The sequence below is a fragment of the Typopeltis vanoorti genome, chromosome 7 (genome assembly GCF_054136105.1).
Source record: "Typopeltis vanoorti isolate ZY-2024b chromosome 7, IOZ_Tvanoo_1.0, whole genome shotgun sequence".
In the NCBI taxonomy this organism is placed as follows: Eukaryota; Metazoa; Arthropoda; class Arachnida; order Uropygi; family Thelyphonidae; genus Typopeltis; species Typopeltis vanoorti.
The window spans coordinates 15153867-15178823 of record NC_143555.1 but is presented as its reverse complement, the minus strand read 5'-3'; the positions used below and the strand labels follow the sequence as shown (position 1 = coordinate 15178823).

The 24957-nt window shown below is 36.5% G+C and overlaps 1 protein-coding gene across 1 annotated transcript; it reads right to left on the bottom strand.

The window, feature by feature from the left end:
- Positions 1–10226: 10226 nt before the first annotated feature.
- Positions 10227–24885, bottom strand: LOC150104505 (SEC14-like protein 2). Its single transcript, XM_090396202.1, has 6 exons — positions 24837–24885; positions 24591–24677; positions 20966–21072; positions 17889–18198; positions 13071–13203; positions 10227–10378 (listed from the first exon to the last, which is right to left on the bottom strand). The coding sequence occupies exons 2-5, from the start codon at positions 24661–24663 to the stop codon at positions 13124–13126; spliced, it is 570 nt and encodes a 189-aa protein (XP_090252328.1). The 5' UTR covers positions 24664–24677; positions 24837–24885; the 3' UTR covers positions 10227–10378; positions 13071–13123.
- Between the last annotated feature and the right edge of the window lie 72 nt (positions 24886–24957).

The window sequence follows — 24957 nt, the reverse complement described above, 5'->3', positions numbered from 1 at the left end:
GGTCGAATTTATAAAATGTGACGCGTAAAAATAAGAATAAATTTGAATGCATTCTAATTTTCTAAAAAGGATTCTAAAGCTGATAAAAGGCAGAAATTGTACTTACTTTCCTGTATTGCCTCCCCAGCACTGCTCGTGTGGCTCATAAGTGTAATACAGAGAGATGCATTGAGAAACTAGGAAAGCAAACTGGTTTGTAAGGCCTTGAAAATGTAAAATGTGCAATTTACTTTTGATAAACCAGGAAAGAATTTCAAAACTGAGAAAAGTAGAATCTACATAGCAAATTATTTACGACTTTTATTAAGCGGCGCTTAAAAATGGCAACTGTTTTTCAAAACGTACATTTTTTTCATAAAACATTTTAGATTTGTTTTGATACTCGAAAACACAAACGATAAATTTTTTTTTGTATTTAGTGAGTGAGCAACAGATCAAATTTTTTTTTTTGTATTTAGTGAGTGAGCAACAGATCAACAGTCTAGGTGGCGTAAAAAATATTAATTGCAGTGCCGTAACGAGGGCGTGGCGAAAGAGGCACCCGTCATGGGCGCAAAACGTAAAAAAAAAATAAATGAATATAAAAGTCCGCTATTTTATATTGTATTTTTAAAATTCGGCAATAAAATTCTGCAACTCATTTTGATGGGGTTAATAGTAAGTTTTTAACATATTGCATTTAGTAAAATTTAACTTGTTACATTTAAATTTTTCAAAATTTTTGTTATTTTGGGGTTGAGGGTACAAGTTAGACACTTGCTACAGGCCCTTCATACCCTTGTTACTGTACTGATTAATTGATACGAATTATCGCTAGGACGTGTGGTTTGAGAAGTGTTAGAACAAAGTATAATCTTTATTTTAATTTATTTGTGCATGAAAATGTCAGTTATGCACGATGTCTTGTCTTTCAGACAGGGTTTGTTTTATTTATGGTAGTTTTGTAACGACAAAGCGTTCCCGATAGTAGGAAAATTGCATATTATATATTACTGTATTATACACTGCCAGTTGTGCTTGGAAGATCGAGATGATAATGTGGACTCCGCGTGAATTATGCAAGATATGTATTGAACATTCGGTTCAGAGAATGCAATAAGGTAGCGTGGTCCGTTTTGTTATTTTCCATGAAGTGACGAGAACCAAGAACCTTCTTACAGCTTTGCGCATGTGTGTAAGTTTAACACTAATACTGAGAGGACATTTCTTATCCATTCTCTGTTTCATTGGCCTTAAGATTTTTAGTTCATAGGCATAACTTACGATTTCAGACTCGATTGACAAGGCATTTCGAATCGCCCGATTCGAAATGCCTTGTCAATCGAGTCTGAAATCGAGTGAACCACAGTAATCTACTTACAATGAAATTAAATGGTAAGATAGGAGGTTTAGGACCTTCAAAAGACTTTCCTTTGATCCAGGACTTGCAGATGTGAATCTTTCTCCTTCGAGAACTTTATTTTCTCGAGGAATGAATTTAAACCCCTCCTTTCGTAGGACGAACCATTTACATTCAGCTACTACTTTAGATGCTAAGACACGTGACCTAAGCCAATGGAGGTTGTCCATCGCGACATCGTAAAGAAGTCCGAAAGATATTCTGTTGCGAATGGACAATATTTTTGTTTCATTTCCAGTCGCTCATCCCTCCACAACGCAGTCGTACAGGACTTAACTACATTTTTCATTTTGGAAGAACCTGGATGCGAATTCCGTTTAGAAATAATGCTCTAAGGGGTCCTTACATTAAAATAAATTTGAAAAAGAAAAGAAAGAAACATTTTCTAATATACTTTGCGAGTTTTCGGTCTTTGAAAAAATCCTTGAGTCAAAAATGCCGATTGGTTTTGAAGTCAGCATACTTAAAGGCAAAATGAGCTGTTGATATGTGGAGATTTAAATGTTAACAAGTTATTTACTTACATAAAAAATGAAACTGCACAAGCAATACATATGTTGAAATCCATTACACGCTTTTCTTCTTAGATTCTTAAAAATAAAAACTGAACACATTTGACTTTTCTTAAGATTGTGTTTTATTCTGATTCTGGAATAAAGTTTTAGTTTTTATATTGCATCATGATGGATGTCATGTTAATTGGTTAGTTTCAAATATTTGGATCTCCCATATGAGTAATATTTTGGCTATTTTATACATGAAATTTTGAATTAATGAAATGAGTCGATATTTCGACATACGTGTAATTCACCTACAATAATTGCTTAAAATACATTTATGCGTATCACCGTAATAATGATTATTGTCAATTACATATCACTAAGTGATACATTTACGTTTCACTTATATGAATTGCCACCAGGGAGAGGAAACCTGGAAGTGTACATACAGATAGATAAAAGCGTTTCGTAGAAAAAGCCAATTATAGATTTTAAGTTAAAACTACTTTTATTGCTGCAGCTGCACTCTGGTTGATGGCCACGTAATTCAAGGCAGAATTCTGTAGATAAGTAGTCAATCCTTGACAAAACACATTTCTTTTCATATAACAAGCAGTTTTTCCTTGCAATCACCCTGATGTATGTGACTGGCAATATATTTACAGGTCGTCATAAATATCATAATTCTACGAAAGTATATGAAATATCTTGAAAATAATAATCCTTCTGCATGCAGCTGAAGATATTTGTTTGATTATCGTTACCATACGTAATTGTAATATTTAATGATGTAGAATATTCAAATTATATGCCGCGTGTTTAGAATTTTATTAAACGTTTTTGGCCTGCAGAAGTGCTGAAAATTCGCTGCACAGAATAAGGTGACCTTCAATGAAACAGTATCTTGTGTTTGTAAAGAATATTCCATCGGAAGCGACAAAATGCATCAGATTCTTCAGGAAATGCAGTACGGTTAAGTTCAAGATAATGAAGACAAAGGAAAGAGGCCAATACGGCAGCTGCCTGGCCTTACGTACCTTCTTAGCCCTAATTAGTGCGACTATAAGTGCTTGACACTAATATATATATATTTTTTTTTATTTGACATTTAATAGAAAACATTCGACTGGGTCATGCCCCTCTTGAGTTGCTAACGCCTTTTCATGGAAGAAACATGCGGGCCCTAACTTTTTTTTTTTTTCGGAAGATCAATGGCCAGTCAATTTTCATCTTTAATCCTCATCGATGGCCTGGTCCAAGACTACCAACGAATGAAAAGAACCTAGGAAGGAGAGCACGGTACAGAACTGCCATCTCATGCTCCCTAATACCATGTAGTACTGTTAGAAATACAGTTCTATGAAATATTGTTTTTGATTGTGGAATTAAAATTTTACTTGCCCGTCCCATGATTGACTAACTGGGATTATACCGCTGCTATTAAAGCAAATGCCATTTCCACAGAGCTAAACAGGCATATAATATTTAAATTACAATCGACCACTTTCAAAGGAAGTTTGTGCATCAAGCACGAATTTCAATTTTGAAGCCCATCTGGAGTGTTTTTTTGGAATGGATCTATAGAGTGGACCATATGCCTGGAGAAATTCAAAGTTATCAACGTTTTCTCCAGACATATGGACAGTCCTGTACAAAGCAGTGAAACTGAATTTATTCAATTACCTTATTCAACGAAAGTGGTGAGTAGAAGTCAGAATATCGAGGGTGCACGGACAGTCAACTACAGAGATACCCATTCTAATACATCTCCTGTCGACCTGCCTTTGAGGCCTCACGACCAACAAAGTGAGCTGCACTTCCACCATATACTCAATTTAGCTGTGGAATGTGTATGAAAGAACAGTGGCAGACGAAGCCAGATCTAATAACCTGGAAGAAGGTTGGCACAACAAATTTAACGAAATGATGAACAACAGGAGAGTGTCGATGTTTTCATTGTTGGACGAAATACGGAAGGTGCAACATAACACCGATTAGGAAGCGAAAAACCTTTTTATAAGAACTTTTATTTTATTTTTGCAGAGGGACTTGAGTCGGTTATTTTTTAATTATGGTCTAAACAGCTAAGGCTATGAGGCCAGTGTATTAGTCTGTAAATTGTGTTTTGCTGGCAGGCTTCCTAGAATAAAGCATACCGATGTATATTGTCTTCGCGCGGTGTGTACTCCTAAGTAAGGCAAACAAGTATATGAATCAGATAGTTGTGAATTTTTTTTTTCACTTTGTTACAAAGCCAATTCAAGTAGACAAGAAACTATATTTTGTTTTAATCCTTTACAAGCGTAAGCAGACAAAGTTTACATGTGAAACATCTTCACGACTAAGCTACTTGTAAAAAGAGCTTGTTGAATTCACATTAATTACTTCCATATTCCATAATGCACAGCAAACTCCCCTTCTGATGTTATATATTGCTGTGCATTATGGGAAGGGTTCAGACTTCAATAAAGTTCGAAACCTGCCCCGAGTAATGCAGTTCTTGCATTGTCAGTTTTACAGAACAGATCCATGTGTTTTTCAATATGACTTTGCATTATGTGATAATACAAGTGATGTTATCCTGTGATTTGGGGAAAAGATGTGAAAATAACTTGAACGGTCTCCACAGTATCCTGATCTCAATCCATTAAAATACCTTTGGGATGAGCTGGAACGTCTGGTGGGGATCCGTGCGTCTCCCGACTGTGCATAAGAAGTGGAACGTGCGATTAGGGCCAAAGGTGGGGGCCTGCCGAGGTTGTGTGTGCCATTTAGATTTATCTGAAACCCGTGCTGTCCTCGATATTTATTTTAATGTAGTGTGCATTAGTCGTGAAATGTTTTCTTGTATGATAGGTCATTAAAATTGTAGGGAAAAATCACCTTAGATCACTTCAGAACAATGAAATATTATTTTTCAAAAATGGAGAATTAAAAACAACTGCGCTTGCAACAACCTCTTTGAGAAGTCTTGCATTTCGATTTGTGATCAACTCACTCTGGCAGAGGAATAAAACCGTAAAATCGTTCAGCTATTTCGAGGTTAAAAGTTACGTTTATGATGTCTGTCGTAAGCAGCTTATTGTGTAGTTTATTACAGTTCGAGATGTAAATTTTATTAACTGCAATCTGATATCAAAGATTCAGAATTGGTAGGAATGAAGTCTGAATGTGATACTGAAACAGTGTTGTTGGAAGGTTTTTCACTTGGTTTTACCCACTTGTATAACCAAGTGGAAAAACTTCCAACATCTTTCTCTAAATCCAGAGTAATTTAATAATAAGGTGGTACACCTTTTGGCAACTCGTATAAGTAAATATGACTTCTCCATTGCTTCTGCCTTGAAGTTTAGTTTGGGATTGTTGTCAGACCTACCCTTGGAGGGTAATGTATAGCAATGCTGTAGCCAATGAAGTTCTAACTGAGGCTCGGCTATTGCTGTTACCCTCCTGCCATGATCAGAGCATTAATAGCTCAATAACACCTTATCCCTACACTGTCCTCTAAAGATAACGGGGAAGAAGAAAAGCATTCTTGCTTTGCCCCTTTAAGCCAGTCCTTATAAGGACTTAGTGTCACCACTTCAGGTCTGGCTCCCACTGGCGAGACCTCAATAAAGGTTGAAACCGTCTGGGTAGTGACCCTTCCCATAATGCACAGCATTATATACATGTCTGCAAGGAGATGTGCTTTGCATTATAGGATATTAAGGCAAGTGATGTGAAGTCAGTCCACCTTTGCCACGAGTTGCCTCAGTCCTGAAGATACTTCAGGCGCAAACTTGGTTTGCTTACACTGGGATTAAGGATTAAACCAAGAATACAATTTCTTGGTATCTTTAATTTACTGAAACCGTGTGTTTGTTTACTAAATTGACAACCTTAAAAGTTCTCTAACACAGTTGACTAACTGTCAAAAAGGAGTCCTTAAAAATCGTTTTTACTGACCCCGCAAGTTCTGAATACTGTTGACGCAGAGTTCGTTTCGTCAGTGCGTGAAACTTCAGAATGATTGGCTTACCCTCAAATGTAATCAATTTCATGTCATTTCTATGCGACCTACTTAATTGTTAATATCCGCTGCTATCCCCGCACAAGGCTGAGATAATCACTGCTGTATTTTTCACAGACACCCGAGATATCCAACGAATTAGCCACGATTCTCTGCGTGCTAATGACCTGAGATGTTCGGTAATTTAACGTTATTTATTTAATAGCTTTATGCGGTAGCGAATATTTGTCTCTTGATGTTGGCTTAAAAAATGCCTTTATTTATTTATTTATTTTTTTTTAGCAGAGTTCTTGGATTCTATCTCTAAGTCCATCTATGATAGTAAATGTAAGACTTACGTGATTCGCGATTTTTGATGGATGGGATTATTTTTATTATAAAAATTAATAAATTGACATTTAAATTGCACAAAACATGATCAAAATCCGTTCAGAAATCACTGAAATTTAAAATAATAAGATCTCCACAGAAGGGATACTAAGATATTCCTCCACTATCGCTTACTTTTGAGAACCCCAATGAAACGTGTGTAGGACAACCGTTGCTGCATGTCATGGAATTACGAGTTTCGCTGATCCGGTTTTACTAATGGTTTAGGCTAAAACTAATGCTTTATTTTTAGAGTAATTTGCTAGAAACACTTACTTTGGTTTAAAGGCATCCTCCATAGTTGCAATCTTGACGTACAGCTTTTCATACGCTTATTCTAAAGAACTTTTCAAATAAGTGCATCCCACTTTCTGTTACAGGCGCCTGACACAGCACTAGAAAAACACACACACACACCAAGGTATATCGGAAGTTAGATTGCATTCGTGTTGAGGTCACCAACCGACAAATAGGTCAGAGCCGAGAGAGTATAGTTTTTGTCCACACCATACTTGACTGTACATAGTCGAGCAAATCCCAGTTGCTTTTGGACGTGAATGATGACGTAGTTTCCGTGACTCCGTTTTGCATACAATAGGCACTCTTTTTTTTATTATTATTCCAATGCCGCAAGTTAAAAATCACCAAATTTTAAACGTATAAAAATTAATGATCACAGTTAATCTAGTTACCGAAACTCCAATTAAATATCTGTTTTACCCTTTCACTCTTCTACAACTTTAAATTGTAACAATTAAATTAACAAGTAGAAGTGACATTTTCTGTGGGTAATCGGATGATTCCCATAGAATCATCTATTTTACAGTAGGATGATTCCCAGAGAATCATCCGATTGTAAAAGAGATGGAAGCAGGGTTGGACCTAAGATATCTCCGGTACGTTTGCTATAGACTAGAAAGCATGATTGTCATTTGAACATGATGCGCGCTTCCTGCTTTTCCTTTTTATAATAATTTACGGACGTGTTGACAGTTTTCTTGCAGCTGCATTGCTGTGGTATAAACATAAAAAAATATGGAGATTTCGATGAGAGTCAATCCAATATGCCCAATTTTCTTGTACAGCCTTAACACACTAACTATAAATTGGAAATGAAAACGTCTCCATTTCGATAAGTAAAAATTTCTTCAGCGAATTCAGGGCAAATATTTGAACCAGAAGACTAAAAACATTGGAACCAACCAAATGAGGCATATAACTTACGAAGATCATCCCACTTGGCATTATTATAATGACAAGTGGTTAAGAGTGGCTGTGGGGGTGTTTCTCGATGGGAGAAGAAGTTGTCTAAATTATCTAGAGGGCAAACAACATTCACAGTATATTCAGAAGGAAAGTTATTGAGGAAGCGATCTAAAGTGTGCAGTGCAGGGTTCATGATATATCAGAGGCAAACGTGCACAAATGCTGTCATTTTTTTGAAATGAGAAGTGCCAAAAGATGGTAATGGAGTGGATTGATGAGTAGTGCTCGAAGAAGCTGAAATTTGTGTTAGGAAAAGTAAATGTTGTTTGACGAACTGGAGGTAGAAATGGATGTCATTGAAGTTGAAACTTTACATTTGTGAAGTGACTCTTTGGAAGGTTTTGGGGGGTTTGTCACTTTCATTGGTCACTTCAGGATTCAAAATCAAATTGATGGTGTGACATCGAAGGGTAAAACGTGTTTACCACTTAGTGGTTTCTAGTACCGTAGATGTTTGGCCTTTCCTCAGAAGGGGGGAGGAAGGTTTACAACCTGGCAATTGTTTCCCGTCTCCTTCAGGTCAGTATGGGGACACTTTTCCTTGCAACAGTTTGCATCAGCTAAAGCTTATTTGTTTAATACTGCTTTAGGCCCGCTTTAAGCGTAATGTGATAATGCTACACTAGGCGAGTAATTGTACTACCTAGTTTTTTAAGGGGTAGGAGTGAGGGAAGGGAACAGATTTCCATCCCTAAAAAGAGTTTGTACACACACAGGGTTTCAGATGAAAGTGAGTTAATCGGATGTGGTGGTGTTCCTCTCCTCGGAACTAAGAGATTTTTACTCCCACTGAAACAAACAAAATTGGCCACAAAAAGCCACACACACACACACATGCATAGCTAATAGACACACATAAGCTGGTTTGTTGTCGTATTCTAGTATTCCACCCTTAGTTATCTATGAGATGAGGGGAACGAACTCTAAGCGACCGTGATTTAGCCATAGTCACCTCACAGGTACCTGTGGGATGCGATCCAATATGCAGGGACTAGCATTGCTGAACTTTTTCTGGTCCCTGATGAAGTTCATGCGCCGCAGACATGAGGTTCTTGTGGGGGATAAAAAGAGTTTCGGTAGTATTCGCTGTAATGTAGAAATGTCCACGCAGTATTGTTATACCAATGAATAAAATTTCGCCTTGAGAATCTCCTTAGGAAAGAGCTTGCTTGTTTGTTCATTCCTAAAATGCTTTACTCTCCCTTAATTAGGTTGGCTTGACCGAGGCAATCACTCGGATCTCTAAATCTCACCAGTGGGATTTAGAGACCCGAGTCTAAAAAAGAGATCTTAGCGTCCACTAAGTATGAGAAAATTTCTTTCTGAATTTATTAGTGGACTATAATTCTTTATAAATATATACAATCGTCGACAAGTTTTGCAAGCTTAAGTCTGTCTGGCTTCTTCAGGATAAAAAAAAAGAATGGAGTAACAACAGTTAAATTAATTAAAATTGAAATGACGCGTAACATCAAGAGCATGGAGTGTGGAGTTTGTCATTGTTTGTTGATCTCGTTTTATAGTTTTTCGCGAAGTTGAGTTCTGCTAAACATAGTGAATTTGTTAAGCTTTTCCAGATGTCTTTTAAAAATTTCTGTTGAGATTGTCTCCTGTCCGGAGTACCACTGCAGCTTCTGTAAAGTTTCTACGTTTGAAATCTTCAATGTACGGCATGGAGCTGTTGTCCCAATCAATGGAATGGTTCGAAATCGAGAAATGCTGGGCTAATCCTGAGGTATCTGTTCTGTTGTTATTGACATCCCCCATATGTTATTATGTTCTTTTTTTCTGATTTCTACGCTTCGTGATGTTTTGCCTATATAATTCAGTCCATTTCTTGGCCTGAAGAAGCCAGACAGACTTAATCGACGATTATATATATATATTTATAAAGAACTATGGTCCACTAATAAATCCAAAAAGAAAATTTCTCATGCTGTACACGTTTTTATTTTTACTTCTTCAATGCAGAAAAATTACATTGAAGAAGCCCAATGTAATTTTTTGTGAGGGGTTGGATGAATGAAGAAGATAAAAAAATTAGTTCAATAAGTGTTGAGCAGAACTCTGCATGACTGTTAACTAGAATATGCTGGCATTAGTACATGGTTTAAGGAAAACTGGGAGGGGGGAAGTATCGTCCTTGGAATATCTATAGAAAAGACAGTGAAGCAACTCAGCGTCTATGGAAAAGTGACTGGAGGGGGTCAGTGAGGAAGAGGCCATCATTTAAGCAACTTGCTCGCTTCTCATTACAGTCACGCATTCTGAGGAAGGTCCCTTGCACCACTCCAAATGAGAAAACAGAATATATTCGTTTCACTGATTTTTTTTCTCTTCAAATGCCATGTTAATTTTAAGACGTTCTCACTTTGTCGATGTCTCCGAAAAAAAAATATATATATAAATTATGTCGAAACATTCTGGTAAAATATAATCTGTTCTCTGCAAACCAGGAGAAGAACATACGATAGCGATCTGTTAATGAGAGAGAAAGAACTGGAAATACTGGTCCCATTATAGTAATTTATGGGCAATATCACGCAGCTGCTTTTCAATTCGTGTAGTAATTTTCAATTTCAATGCACACGTGGTTATATGAGACTCAGCAGATGCATTCTCTCCTGATTATCTGAATCAAAAAGTACAATTAAAAAGTAAACAGTAATTTAGACAAAATATGACTTTAATTCTCTTAAAATTACAAAATGAAGACTTTAAATATTAAAGGAGCGGTTAGTTTAATATTCTTCATCCAGCAGTCGACCTTTTCTGTACACACTCCTGCTTAAACAAGCATCGTCAATGAGATCTACTTCAGGGTTTCCAAGTCTACAGTGAGAAGTAAAAAAACAACAACATAAAATTAGTTTTTGCTTAACATTGCACATTTTTTACGATAATTGTTACATTAATGTTCATTTAATTCTAAATATTGTAAGCTCATTATAATCATGCAACCGATTCTTAAGGTAAATATATATTTCAAATATACTCCAAATCGGATTTCGAGTATTCCTTATTTCTTACGTAATCTCCGGTTTCGAGATTATATTCAAAATTATTATTTCGGAATCGACTGCATCCCGAAATGCATACATTTATAAGATTGTTTTTAGCATTCTCTTCTATTCCGCATATTAATTAATTAAAAATTACGCCCGTGTTTCAGTGGGTAGATTCTATCGGACGATCGCATGTTTATCAGCGACTAATCGACCATTCTCAATGTAACAAAATATTGCGGGATGCAACCAAGGTGAGAGAGATACTCGATCTATGTGGCTGAACTGATAGTGTCGCTTTCAAATCCTGCAAATCTGGATTGAAATCCCGATGTTCGTTATTTATGATGGGGACGATACAGAAGAGGATTATCCCACCCGTTGTACCGTCCTACAGGAGGTAACATATCATGGGTGGCTATTAAAATACCTTGGCGAACGGCGTACTCATTTCGCTTTCAGTTGGACTTGAAGTTGGTTAGAATGATTGCGGAAGCAAATTCATCTGTGAGCAGTCTGTTATGTGGGATAATTGGGTGTATTCTCTTATTATTTGGGGAAGGGGTAAAACCCCCTTCCACCTCCTAGATGGGATTCGATTCATTCAGAATATATTCTCTAGATAAAAGCTCTGCTAATGCAAAGGGACTCACTCGTGTGTGAAGAAATGTGTAAAAAGATATCCTTCCACCTCATCTACAAAGATTCACCAAACGCGTGCAATTTACTGCTTTTGTTTGTGCGCGAACACCTATTTGACGCCTGAGGGAGGCGATCAGAACCAGGAAATAAAGTGCGGTGTTATTACCTTGTTTACTGAGCGAAATATTTTCCTAGGCGAGTGGCAGCTTTTCTCTCTGCATTAAACTTGGATGCCTTTCCTGGTCCTCATAAAAAATAACAGAAAAAAGTTGGACAACTCAGTAGTTAGCAAACCAAATGCTTTCGCTTAATGGACTTCATTGTCGGAGTTATCAAGTACAAGAGCAACTCCTTAGAAGTTTCCGTATTATTTTTCCTTCTACCAACTACTTGTACAGTGAAAATGTGGCCATAATTCCTCGCCAGGTGGTTGCTGAAAAAAAAAAAAAAAAAAAAAAAAAAAACCGTAGCTAATTCATTGTTGCGAATCAACTCCTGATAAACCAATCAGGAGTGTACTTCCTGATTCTAACATCTTGAGCGGTGTTTGATACAGAAAACGTTTGTATATAAAGCTTGTGTATAAATAATTATTGATCGCTGTTATTTTTGGCGTATTGCATTTTTGTTATTCATTGGGTAGTAATGTTGCACTTCCAGACTACCCGAATAGTGACTACTTCAACCTTGGTATCTCTCCCGGGTCTGGCTCCCACTGATGAGACCTCAATAAAGGTTGAAACCGGTCTGGGTAGCGGCCTCTCCCATTATGCATTGCGTTATACTCGCCCGAAAGGGGGTGTGCTTTGCATTATGGGATACATACTAAGGCAAGTGATATGAAGTCATCAGCCTCTATATACAAGTAGCTCAGACGTGAATATATTTCATGCGCAAAATTTGGTTTGCTTACTTGGGAAAAGGATTAAAACTAAGTATATAAAATTTCTTGGTGTCTTTAACGTACACACATGCTCAAGGGGTGTTAGGACACTATGATAGGAACACATATAATTGAGTGGCATCATCACTAGCTTCCCATAAACAGTTTTCTTTCAAACTAATCTGCTAAATGTGTTGTGAAATATAACATTTCGGCCTTTTAAATGAGTGCTAACCTTTTCTCTGTAGTTCTGTTTAAATGACCTTGGATTTCTGATGCTCACTTATTCCTGATGGTAACATTGTCTTCTTCCATAATATTTTAATTTTTGCTATGATTCTGCCAACTGTTTAACCCCCCCCCCCATCTTTTCCCAGAACTCTTCTGTAGTCTTTGATGAACTGTTTTTATTTCTAAACCCAACTGAAGATAAATTAAAATCAATTTTATCTTATAGATTAGAGACGTGTTTCACTAATTTCTCGTTTATTCAAGATAAATTTCTTCAATTGGCAATCAGTTAAACTAGCTGTGTTGATTCTCCGAATTCCTCTATTATCTTAAATCGTGAAACCTAACATTCTGTGCCCTTTAGTTAAAATAAAAAGCCAAACGGCTAGTTTTCTGGCAACCTTAATAGAAATTAAGGGGATAAAAATCCCTTGTTGTTTTATAGCCAGTAAGCGAAACTTAAGATCGAGAACTACGATCTATGAGTTTCATGTCGAAAAACTATCGGCGAAGGCAATTCGAAGCAAGCTCCCTCACTATTCTTGATATTCTCTCATAATGTAAAACACAGCTCCTAGGAGATGTAATACTGTCATTACATTATGAGGGGAGGTCACTACCCAGACCGGTTTCAACCTTTTCACTTACTGGCTATATAACAACAAGGGATTTTTATCCCCTTAATTTCTGTGCCCTTGTTGTTTATTCTCTGCATCACGTTCAATAATTTCATTTTATAAGCAAACGATGTATTAAAACTCACTTGAGCAATGAAGTGTTGCGATGCTTCTTCCCTTCAACCAAGGTGACTGCACTTCAGGCTAATATGACCTCAACACGATAAGCAACTTTGGCGACTCTAATTAAGCTGTACGAGTTGTCGAACTTGACAATATCTGTAATAAATGGATAACAGCAACCAATTATAATGATTATTTTATATACTTGGGTTTTTTTGCATGTAACAGTCTAGGAAATACAAGATGTTTATATTAGAAACTAGATTAAAAAAATTTGACGACTTCAGATGATTAAAAGTCTTTTTGTCTACTGTTACAGTTGTTTAGAATTTTACAAGTCATGCGCAACGAACCCAGGCATAATTTATCAGTGGCAACTGGAAAAATCGTATTCGCATGCACTTGTATACGATAAATAGTACTATTATAGAGTAATTATAAACATTCTGCCTTATACGATGACTTGGCGTCTTTTTCAATTAATTATCAGCCATTTCCATTTCGATGACGGTGCTGTGACACGGTTATCCGTGCATGTAATGATGGGTGGTCGTAAAACTAACCACGGGTTCCAAATGGTGCTGCCCCAGTGCACTTCTACATAATGGCCTGCCACGTTTGTGTATAGAAATTCGTCTGTAGACAGCTGTAAAATGAGATATATTTATATCCAGGTAATCTTATTGGCTAGTAATCAAATGTCACGTGCACCTCTTTCAGTGCTTTGAACCTGAAGAAGAGCACGAAAAAATAATAAATGAAGAAACAAATCTTGGAAACAATGTCAAAAAAATATGAACTAGAATAGCTGCAAAGCAAATTACGGGGGTATGTAGACTAAGGACAGCTTTTAAATGCATGAAAGTACTAATATACAAGACATTAGATGAAAACGTATTATGATGAGCTGTAACAACTTACGCATTCTATGCAGACTAGGAATTAAATAAATTAATATTACTTTTATATAAAATAATGAAGTTATTCTTTTGAGAAGCAGAGAGATGCTGCTGCTGCACAGTGATGGTAAAAATACTACCTTGACGCAAAGTACAAAAGATGAAGTACCGCATATCGTATAAGATCTCAAACAATTTTCACATATAAGTACAACGAGTATGGAAAACCTCACTCGGAGCTTCGGTATTATAAATATAATAAACAAATACTTCTATTGCTGGCTTTGTTGGCAGAATCGTTAGCATACTGGCCTGCTAACCTTTAGAGTTACTGCAGGGTCGAATTCTATTGTGAGTCTGGATGCTTGCGAATGTCTTTAGGTGGAAGATGAATTTTAACGCCCGCGGAGACCTCGACAATTATGTGAAGATCTAAAGTGGCTGGTTTGGTCCCCCTAGAGATTCTGTATTATATACAATAGAAACTAATAAAAGTACCCCTTAGCACTCCCTCGGTCATAATTTGCTACAAGTTTGCAGCCTTTTATGACTGAGAATTACATAAACAAAGAAAGTTTTCCAAACCAGTGGCGCACCCATGGGGGGGGGGCAAGGGGCCCGGGCACCCCCCAAAGAAAAGGAAAAAACACTAGAAAATTTTCTCAAAATCTTTTCCTAATTAAAATTATTTTTTTTTTATTTATGTTGCGTCGTGTCTTCTATTTCTCTACTACTTATGAATTAGCGATCATTGCAGATGCTCAGTCATAGGTCGTATGCGATGCGTAGTGTGCATTCGCAACATCGTCCCCCCCCCCCCAAGGTTAAATCCTCAGTGCACCACTGTTCCAAACTACTACTGTACTCTAAAATAGCCTTAAGGACATATTGTGAAAGAGAAATACACATCAGCATACTTCCAGATCTAATGAAATACACTCTACCAGATCAGTCTTTCTAGTTGAACACGGCAACAAACTGAACACACACACACATTACTAACATGTAATTATCAGAGAATTTGTAAAAAGTAAGATTACGATTTTATTTTTATCTAAATTGTCATTGAGCACACATGTGTAAGGTAAAGCAGATGCATAGATAAACTATGAATGTATATATATATTCGCGTGATATACACGTGTATATAATATAAACGATATGCCCGATCCCCCAAAGTAAAAGGGAAAAAAAAACACTAGAAAATTTTCCAAAAATCTTTTCCTAATTAAAATTCCTTTTTTTATTTATGTAGTGTCGCGTCTTCTATTTCTATACTACTATTACTAAAATTATCATTTTAGTAATGGGGAATCATTCCCTACTTTTTATAGTTTTACCAGGTGGAGGTTTGATTTCTTCAACCAGCCAAGAGATCATTGAGAGGATGCTTCTGGTCTTTGATTCAGTCTTTCGCCTCATAGTTGCAGCTTCGCCGTATGACTACGTTGTGTCTGGAGGCTATGATGAGCAAATCTCCAAGATTCTCGAGGTAAGATTTTTCCATGTGGCCATTTCATGTTTCATTTTTTGGTGTATAATTAAATAATGCTTGCTTAACGTCACGTTAAAAAAAAAAAATCATTCTTTCAAGCCAGTCCAGGCTGGAAAGAATTCATTGTTTTGATTTCCAAGAATGAAATTCATCTAAAAATAGTCCTAGTGGAATTTGACTTGATTTTCTAATCAGGGCTGCCAAGAATCCGAATTAAATGTACATTATCTGTGCCTTTTTAGGAGGAAAGTCCATAATCCATTTGTGTAGTATGCTAGTTATTACTTTCCTGCTGATTCATTGATTTTAATCTACGTGAGTGTACTATGAATAGTATTAAAATGTGAAAAAGTAAGTTCAGCATTTTTTACTGTTATATTATTAGACGCCCCTCCCCGCTTAAAAAAGATCGTCCCCTCGATAACTCAGCAACGATGTCCAATTCATTTATAGGTAAGGTAGCATATGGGAATGGCAGGGATCTTTAATCACGCAGATTACAAGAACGCGCAACCAGCATACATTAAAATGCTCATCATCATCGCCTTGCTTGCTTCTGCGCTAATCCCAACTAACCTGACTCACACCAAACCTCCTCAAATCCAATAAATCATTTTTCTCTTTCGTATTACTTACCTCTGATCGATTGTTATTATCTTTATACCGATAATGAATGTACCCACCCATTAAATATTCTCACATTTGTGATTGTACCTACCCTAAAGAGAAATAATACGCGGGCCTCATGGAGTCAATTGCTTCGAATGTAATTCTGACCAAACCTACTTCTCTCCATCCCAAACTAGCTTTACGTACTTGATGGATGAATCCTAATAATAATTAGTTGTAAGCTTTTTGAGGGTGGGGGGGATGCCTAACTACAAAATTTCAATAGAAAATAGGATCGCAGGCTTAAGACGAATTATTATATGGACCAAAACCTGGATAACTGCTTCCTCTACCGCCTGTTATATCTGCTAGAAAAATTAAAATTAAAAAAAAAATGATCACGAGTCTGAACTTGACAAAACATTGATCGTTTTCGTACGTATGAATATTTTGCAAGCGAGCGTCGAACCAAACAGTAGATGTTTGAGTCCATGTTTGTAGAATTATGATTGAAGCTATGAGGCCAAAATATTACGCCTGTTAATTGGTCTCTTTCAGTTTTATCGCGTTTCTTTTTCGGGAATAATTCCTAGAAAACAAGGACTAGTGGAACTTTCCCTTTAAAGTCAAAATAATAATAATAATAATAATAATAATATGACAGGTAGCTGTTTATACTCATTATATACAGGGAGTGCAATATACTTCAGAACAAAATATCGTATCAAAATTATAGTATATCGTTCCGGTTTTACGCACAGGATCCTTAAATACTTACCTCTAACTTCGTTTAGATTAATTTCATTACTTAAATGATATATATTGTTCGCGCATTATTTCTTTGTGATTTACTGTCTACACCTTTCATGCATTGCATATTAAGGAAAACGTATTTTCAATATTCGTTGTCTGTTTTTATTCAAGACTGTTACTAAGTGTAAAAGTATAATCATCTGAACGATATGGTTCAGTGTAATATATTGGATATGGAAGTAAACCTGTGTTTATTCACAACTCTGAATGACGTTAATTAGAAAAAAAAAAAAAATTCGAAACGAGAAGTTTCTTTGAAGTCGGACAAATTCCTCCCCATCTTAGAATTTCATAGTGGTACAGAAATACTGTAGAGCAACTTGAATGCATGTAGATTAGTTTTTATAATTCCTAGTTATGGCATTAACTTTTTTATATTTCCATGAAGAATTTGAATTTGCTCTGAAATTACAATCATGTAAGAATATTTGAATGGTGAAGGTGTTAATGCAATTCGCAAGTTTAAAAATTTCTTGAAAACAAGTTTACTTGGAGAAATCAAATTTAATACTTGAAGATTAGGCTTCTCCTTATTTGGCATTTCTCCTACAGTTTTTGAAGAGATGATTAAGACGATATCATCCCCAAAGGTGCAAATTTTGCGGATTTTTATGATAATCCTAATCAAGCAAAATATTAAATCTTTAGCCAATTCCATATAGTGGGTGGGCTGTGTGGAAGCCCCGCTGTACAGGTCAAACGGAGTACTCTTCATTAAGCCACGTCAGTCCTACAGTAATTAAGAGTGGTAGTACGCGCCGCTGTGGGAGGCATCGACCAACAAAATATGTTTCATGTCCTTCTAGAAGCCGTCTGCTTGTATTGAGCATTATGATAAACCTACTCCAATAGTAGATTGAACCGGAGAAGGTCGGACGACTTATTAACTTATTAAATTTATTCAGGAAAGCGACTTATTAACTGCAAGATGCATGGTGGGACAGGACCTGCTGGAAGAACATAGTGAAGATTGAGCTAGGATCAGAGTACAGGAAAGCAAAGCAAGTAAACAAATGACAACTTACATGTCCCTGGTAATTTGCATATATGCTGTCCCTGTTCTGGACCGAAGCTGCAGTCATATTTCTTGATCTTTAAGATTTCACTTGGGCTCCCATTTTCTGAATCTTCTAGAAAGGAGATGCCAAACCCAATGTCTTTGTCTAGGGTCTGAAATTCCCACAATAAAATTGCTCCTGCTTTATGCACGTAGACCTCAATAGGGAGAATAAACCTGTTTGCAACTACGATCTGCTTGAAGTCTGGATTGCTGAAGGATTCTTCTCTTTTGTTTTTCATGTAGTAACACTCGGGAATTCTGCCTCCTTCACTCACCTGCAAACGTGTGGACACTTAATGAAAAGAATAATCGAACGAACATATTAACGCATATTCTCATCAAAATTGGTAGCGTTAAGACAAAGATATAATCTTTCTTGACACCCAAAATTAGTTAAAGACCTTACGATAAATGGAATAGTGTATAAAATAACTTAATATATTTTCTTGTAAATAGTAAATATATCGAACAACGCATTGTTGAAACTTCGCTCTTAATGGTTTGATGTTTTGGAAGCTATTATTATTATTACGAAATTCACTGGAAAGGAAATTGAATTTAAAATGCTGGGATCACACAAATTATACCGTCAAAATGCTAAAGTGTTCGATTCTTCTTCTAAAATACTATTAAAAAGAAAACAAAATTAGAAATATGAAATATATTACGATTTTCTAGATTACTTAGATGAATAATAGTGAATCGGGCAGATGTCCAAGTTCCACGATGCCTAGTTAAAGCAAAATATTGTTACCATTATGTGTAGGTAATACTTTCTTAGGATCCAGTGTCTGTTGCAGTCGTGTACCTGTTCATCATTTGTTTTTGATTCCGGCCTCAATTTTTTAAATCATTTCTGTCTTTGAGTAATTCTTTTCCCACAGGCCATGATGCAATCCGAGAAGCTTCATATAAACAACCATTCTGTCAGTATCTCTTAGCCATTAAATTTAACCATCAACTAAGCTATCTACTCACACAAGAAAGGGACCGTTGTTCCGATCTATAAAAATTAAATCATATGAACTCCTACAGTCACTGACCAATCTATAATTTTTCTTGTTCAAAATGCTTGACAGACCGACCCATACCCCATTATCATACAAACTCAAGAATAAAAACCCTACCGTCTTCATAAAAATACGATTTTCACAAGTAGTGTCGTAATAAAATCTCGCAGTATACTCCATTTGCTGAGTGATCCATACCATGATCTATCATGGATTCTGGTGTGGATATTTCCTAAGTTACACTGCCGTGGTATTAGAGTTAATTTTGACTGGTTTAGTTTATTTGAAAACTAATATTAGAAATGCCTTATCAGTGTCCCAGTATAAATATGGGGATGCCATACAGATGAGTACTGGGCTCAATTTTATTTTTCACCTATATGAATGTGCCATCCAAATCTACACCATCTTAGCTATTAGTCATCGCCAGTGGAACTACAGGGTGTCCCAAAATTCACGCAAGATTTAAATTTAGCGCCATTTGTGCGGTAAAGTGTTGCCAACGAGAAAAAAAAGACAGCGTGACAGCTGACAGTTCAGGGTTATTAAAAATGGAGCGCTACACGAAGAACAACGCACTTTCATTGTTGAGCAATATTTTAAAAATAATGAAGGTTTGGCAGCTACAGTTCGCAATTTTCGTACAAAATATGGTCGGAATAGTGATTTAACTTCATCAACTGTGAAAAGATTAATTAAAAAATTCAAGGAAACAGGATCAGTTAGTGATCTTATACACTCTGACCGTCCTTCAATAAGTCGTTCAACAGAAAACATCGAAGCAGTTCGTGAGAGTGTTGCTGAGAGTCCAGGAACATCAATTCGGCACCGTGGTCTTGAATTGGGCATTTCGAAAAGCTCTCTACAGCGTATTCTCACGAAAGATTTGCATCTTTATGCTTACAAAGTTCAATTGACTCAAGAACTGAAGCCTACTGACCACACACAGCGAAGAGAGTTCGTTGAATGGATTATGGAACAACAACAAGTGGATGCTTATGTTTCGAACAAAACCATCTTCAGTGATGAGGCTCATTTTCATCTTGATGGCTTCGTTAATCGACAAAATTGTCGCATTTGGGGTTCAGAAAATCCACGAGTGATGATTGTTGAGAAACAAATGCATCCACAACGTGTCACTGTTTGGTGTGGAGTTTGGGCTGGAGGCATCATCGGTCCATTCTTCTTCGAAAATGCGGTTGGTAAGGCAATAACAGTTAACGGTGCTCGCTATCGCGACATGATAATCCAGTTTTTGTGCCTAAATTGCAAGATATGGATGTGGACGACATGTGGTTTCAACAAGACGGTGCCACATGCCAAACAGCCCGAGGAACAATTCGATTACTGCATGAGCCATTTCCTGATCGTGTAATTTCCCGTTTTGGTGATCAGAATTGGCCGCCCAGATCATGTGACTTAACGCCGTTGGACTTTTTTTCTTTGGGGTTTTTTGAAGTCTAAGATTTACGCCAACAAGCCCACGACCACCCACGCCTTGAAGGAGGAAATTGAGCGCCGTATCAACAAAATTCAGCCACATTTATGCAAAACGGTCATGGAAAATTTCGACAAAAGATTGCGTATGTGCCAGCAAAGCCGTGGAGGCCATTTACCCGATATGCTATTCCATGCATAACCCTATACTGTATACTTTATGAATCAATAAGAAATTATAATTTTTAATTAAAAACTTGTGTTTTCTATCAAAATTACTTCTTGCGTGAATTTTGGGACACCCTGTATATATAAAGGATTAAAGTACTTTGCATATTATGTGACTTTCTTTTTTTATCATGACTTATATATAAAATCCATACATAATTTCACAGATAGTATTCTGTAATATTTAAATTTTATTTTTATTAATATTATTTGCATTTCAAATTAATGATAATTTTTAAAATCGCAACTGAAAACACGAGGAAAATTAACGTAACCAACAAACATCACTAACATTTTCAGGGTCAGTTAATTATTTAACTAATAACTGAATGTTTTAAAGATGGGTTCCGAATAGGGGAAGACATACCACAGACAAACACCTGGGATTCCCATCAGGGTCAGTTCTGTTACCTCCTAGATCAGCTGGTACGATGTCGGCATCCATGATCTCTAACAGTGCGCCTTTGGTTTCTTCTGGAAATGTAATACAAAGCCGTGTAAGAAATGTGAAATAGTTTTAAGTGTCAATTGATTTCTATACCTAAAATGAGCGATGTTACATCGCATGGTATAATGTAATAAAAGTATACAAATGTTACGATAGGCACTACGACTTTCATATGCGATGTTTATGTCATGAATAACATCAACACTTTAAGCATACTTTGGTTTTCTTTAAATTTCCGTTATTGTTTTTAGCAGTCATAATAAAACCCTTAATGTAAATCCCTAGGGTTAGCAATCCTCCTCTTCTCTCATACACGCGCGTACATACACTCATAAATGAACTTTCTCATTATCGCTTCTACCGAGCTAAACTAACCTTGGCCGTCTTTGCAAGAAGAACTAATGTGTTACATTAGTCAAGCCACGTTGAGCCACACATAAAGTACCTTACAGAAATTTCTAGGTACATCCTACGATGGAACCCTAACGTGTCATATTTTTTCGTACATACACCTCTGTCCAAAAAAGAAACCGAACTGTTGATAGGAAATAAAACACAGGCCAATTATAATAATTCAAATCATTTATTTCAATCAATATACTCTCCCTCAGCTTCGATACAGCGTTTGGCAGTTAATTAATTCGTTAAATGAGTTTTTTATATCGGTTTTTGGGATACTGTTGAGGATCGTGGTTACTGCCGCTTGAACGTTTTCAATGGTGTCGTATCGTTTTCCTTTCATCGGCAAATGATGTCGGGGGGGGGGGAGAGAAAGAAGTCACATGGTGCTAAATCAGGTGAATACGGCGAGTGATCCAACACACAAACTTGGTTTTTGCTCAAAAACTATCTCACAATGTTCAACGATGAGATGGTGCATTATGGTAGTGACTGCCTGCATCACGATATTCATGCCGTACGCGACGAATTCTCGCTACCAATCGCTTCAAAACTTCGCGATAAAACTCACCATTGACCGTTTGGCCAGGCGGAACGAATTGTTTGTGGATAATGACCTTGGAATCGTAGAAACATCAGCATTGTCTTTACTTTTGACTTCTCCAAGCGTCTTTTTTTTTTCGGATGCCCCTCTTCTGGTGTATCCAGTCAGCACTCTGGCACTTTATTTCGGGGTCATACTCAAAACACCACGTTTCGTCACCACTAACGATCGTTTCAGGACGGTTGAGTCCTTACGAGTGCTTTTAATGAGGTCCTTGCAGTGTTCAGTTCGATACATTTTTGGTCGTCGGTCAACTTGTGGGGAACAAATCGCGAATTCAATTTACGAAGGTCCAAACTCTCGGTCAAAATGTTGTGCACAGTTGATTTTGGAATTTCCAATTCATCTTCAATCAATCTTGCGGATGATTTCGGGTTTTCTTTGATGAATGACGCACTTTTTGGATGTTAACTTCGCTTAGTCCAGTGTTTGGACGGCCCGGCTTTTCGTCGTCCTCGAGCGTCTCACGACCACTTTGAAATCGCTTAAACCACTCGTAAACTTGAATACAGGATAAGCATTCATCACCGTACGCATTTTGAAGCATTTGATGCATTTCGGTAAAACCTTTACCAAGTTTAACACAAAAGTCAATCGCAGCTCTCTCTTTGAAACTCATTTTCCGACCGTTCGTCAAAACACACTGTCACTCTTGGCACTATAACTCGGCTTCTAATGAAACAAATCTCATAAACAGTTGACACAACACTAATGAATGTTGCCGCTTTCGACAAAAAAAAAAAAAAGATGCAACAGGTGGCGTCACTAGTTTCTTCTATTTTCGAAAAGTTCGGTTTCTTTTTGGACAGAGGGTGTATTTATACAGACACATAGCAATACCGACATGTTCAACAATGTCAAATTAGATATCATTATACTTATATTAAAATTTTAATTAACCTATCCTCCGTCATAACAGCTAATTCTATCTGCAAGTCACATAAATGCACCGATTCTATAACCCGCTGATGAAGCTATTCCACATTTTTCTTTGCTGAACAGTAAAAAACAAACTCGTATATTCGTTCTCTTTTTCTCTAACCTTTTATTACGTTCTCTGGTACAGTTAGGCAAACTCCTAATTTTATATAAGCCCTTAAAAACTTATAAATTTTGGTAAAATCTATTGTAGACAAATTGAGGAGATGAAAACTCATCAACCAGCTTCATAGCTTTCACATTTAGTCAATCCTTCTCTGAATATTTTCCTTTTTTTAAAATAAATTTTCTGTAAAGTACCTTAAAAATATGCACAAAAATATCCAAGAATTAGAATCACAAGTAAGTTGCAAATACGAACAATCAGGATAATCAGGAGGCTATGTTCGTACCAATGCTATTTGTTAACGAACAAATAATAGAAAAATAAACAGATATAACCAACATGTATAAGCCACTGGGGATGAATTTTAAAAGTTTTTTGCTTTCAAATCATTTTGTAACCCGATTTGAACATCAAGAAATATAGCACTGCAAATGATTGAAGTGATCAAAGAATGTACAAAATAAATTAATGTGTAATAAATACCGCAGTGAGAATATCTTCGTCTATATTTAGCGTAGTTATGGATGAAATAATATCAAAAGAAAAAAAAAAAACTTAATCGCAATAAAATCAAATAATACAGGATAGTATTAATTGCGGGGGATGAGAATGACCTCTAAAGGCAATTATTTCAGTTCCCAACGGAGATCCATCAAAAGTGTCAAAGAAAAAAGAAAAACAATGGGTGAATGGGAAAATAAAGATCTAACAACATCTGTAAACGTGCATGGAAAAGTAATAGAAACATCGAATATGTGGGAAAATATTTAAAAGTATCAAACAAAATAATAGGCTTTATCATTTACCTCGTTTTTAAACGAGGTAAATGATAAAGGCAATCGGTCTAACAGTTAATACATTATTCGAAATACTGTCCAAGCACAGACGTGAGACCCTCGGCTGGCAATGTGCCAAGAAGAGTCAATTCTTGGTGAAGGGGGAAAGGAATAAGACCAGTGGCGGCTTGTACATAAGCACTGCGATACTGCAGCATCTTCCAAGGAAAAATCGAAAAAAAAATAAATTTTGTTTGTGTTTATAAATAAAAATAATAATGCTGACAACATTATATAAATACAATACAACCTGTTGAAGGTTACAGCTTATGTTTTGACATTGATTGAATAGTTAATAATTGGAATTGTTCGATTAACGCTTTAAATTACGAAACAAATGCACTGCGATCTAACGCAGTATCGGAATTATCACATACGGCCAATTGCAGCGAGACTCGCCGATATTCGTTTGCACTTGTCACTGCACGTAAGAAGTGAATCCGACACTGCTCGTGGAGCAGTGTCGCTACAGATACATTGTATGCTTGCGCGCGTTATTTCTATATACGAAACTTTTTATTATTGGTGTGTGTTCGTGGTGAGGGTGAAATAGTTTTAATAAAGAATTGTGACACTTCTCGAATTCCCAAAAATTGACATAGTAATGTCAGCCAAGAAAATAACAATAATAATGATAATAACATATATTTGGTTACTTACCATGCATATGCACACTAAATTTTCCAGTTATTTCTTCGGGTAAAATTGACTTGAGCACCTTATACAGGATCATATGAGATGACAAAGCTGGAAAAGTAAGTAATTTTCATTTGCGTGGCCTAATCAAAGCTCTTAGCAGTCTGTGTGGCTAAAGAATAGCTAAAAATTGACTTATAAGCACAATAGCGTATTTAAAAATGCAAAGAGTTTGCTTAAGCACATGCAAAGTCTAATCATCATACTTACCGTTAACGAAGTGTACTTTCTTTAACCTTTCGGGGTAATTCTTTTCATACATGCTCACCATTTTTATTCCGTAATCTATCACTGTTTTTAAAGGGGAAAAAAATTTAAATTTGTTTGATGG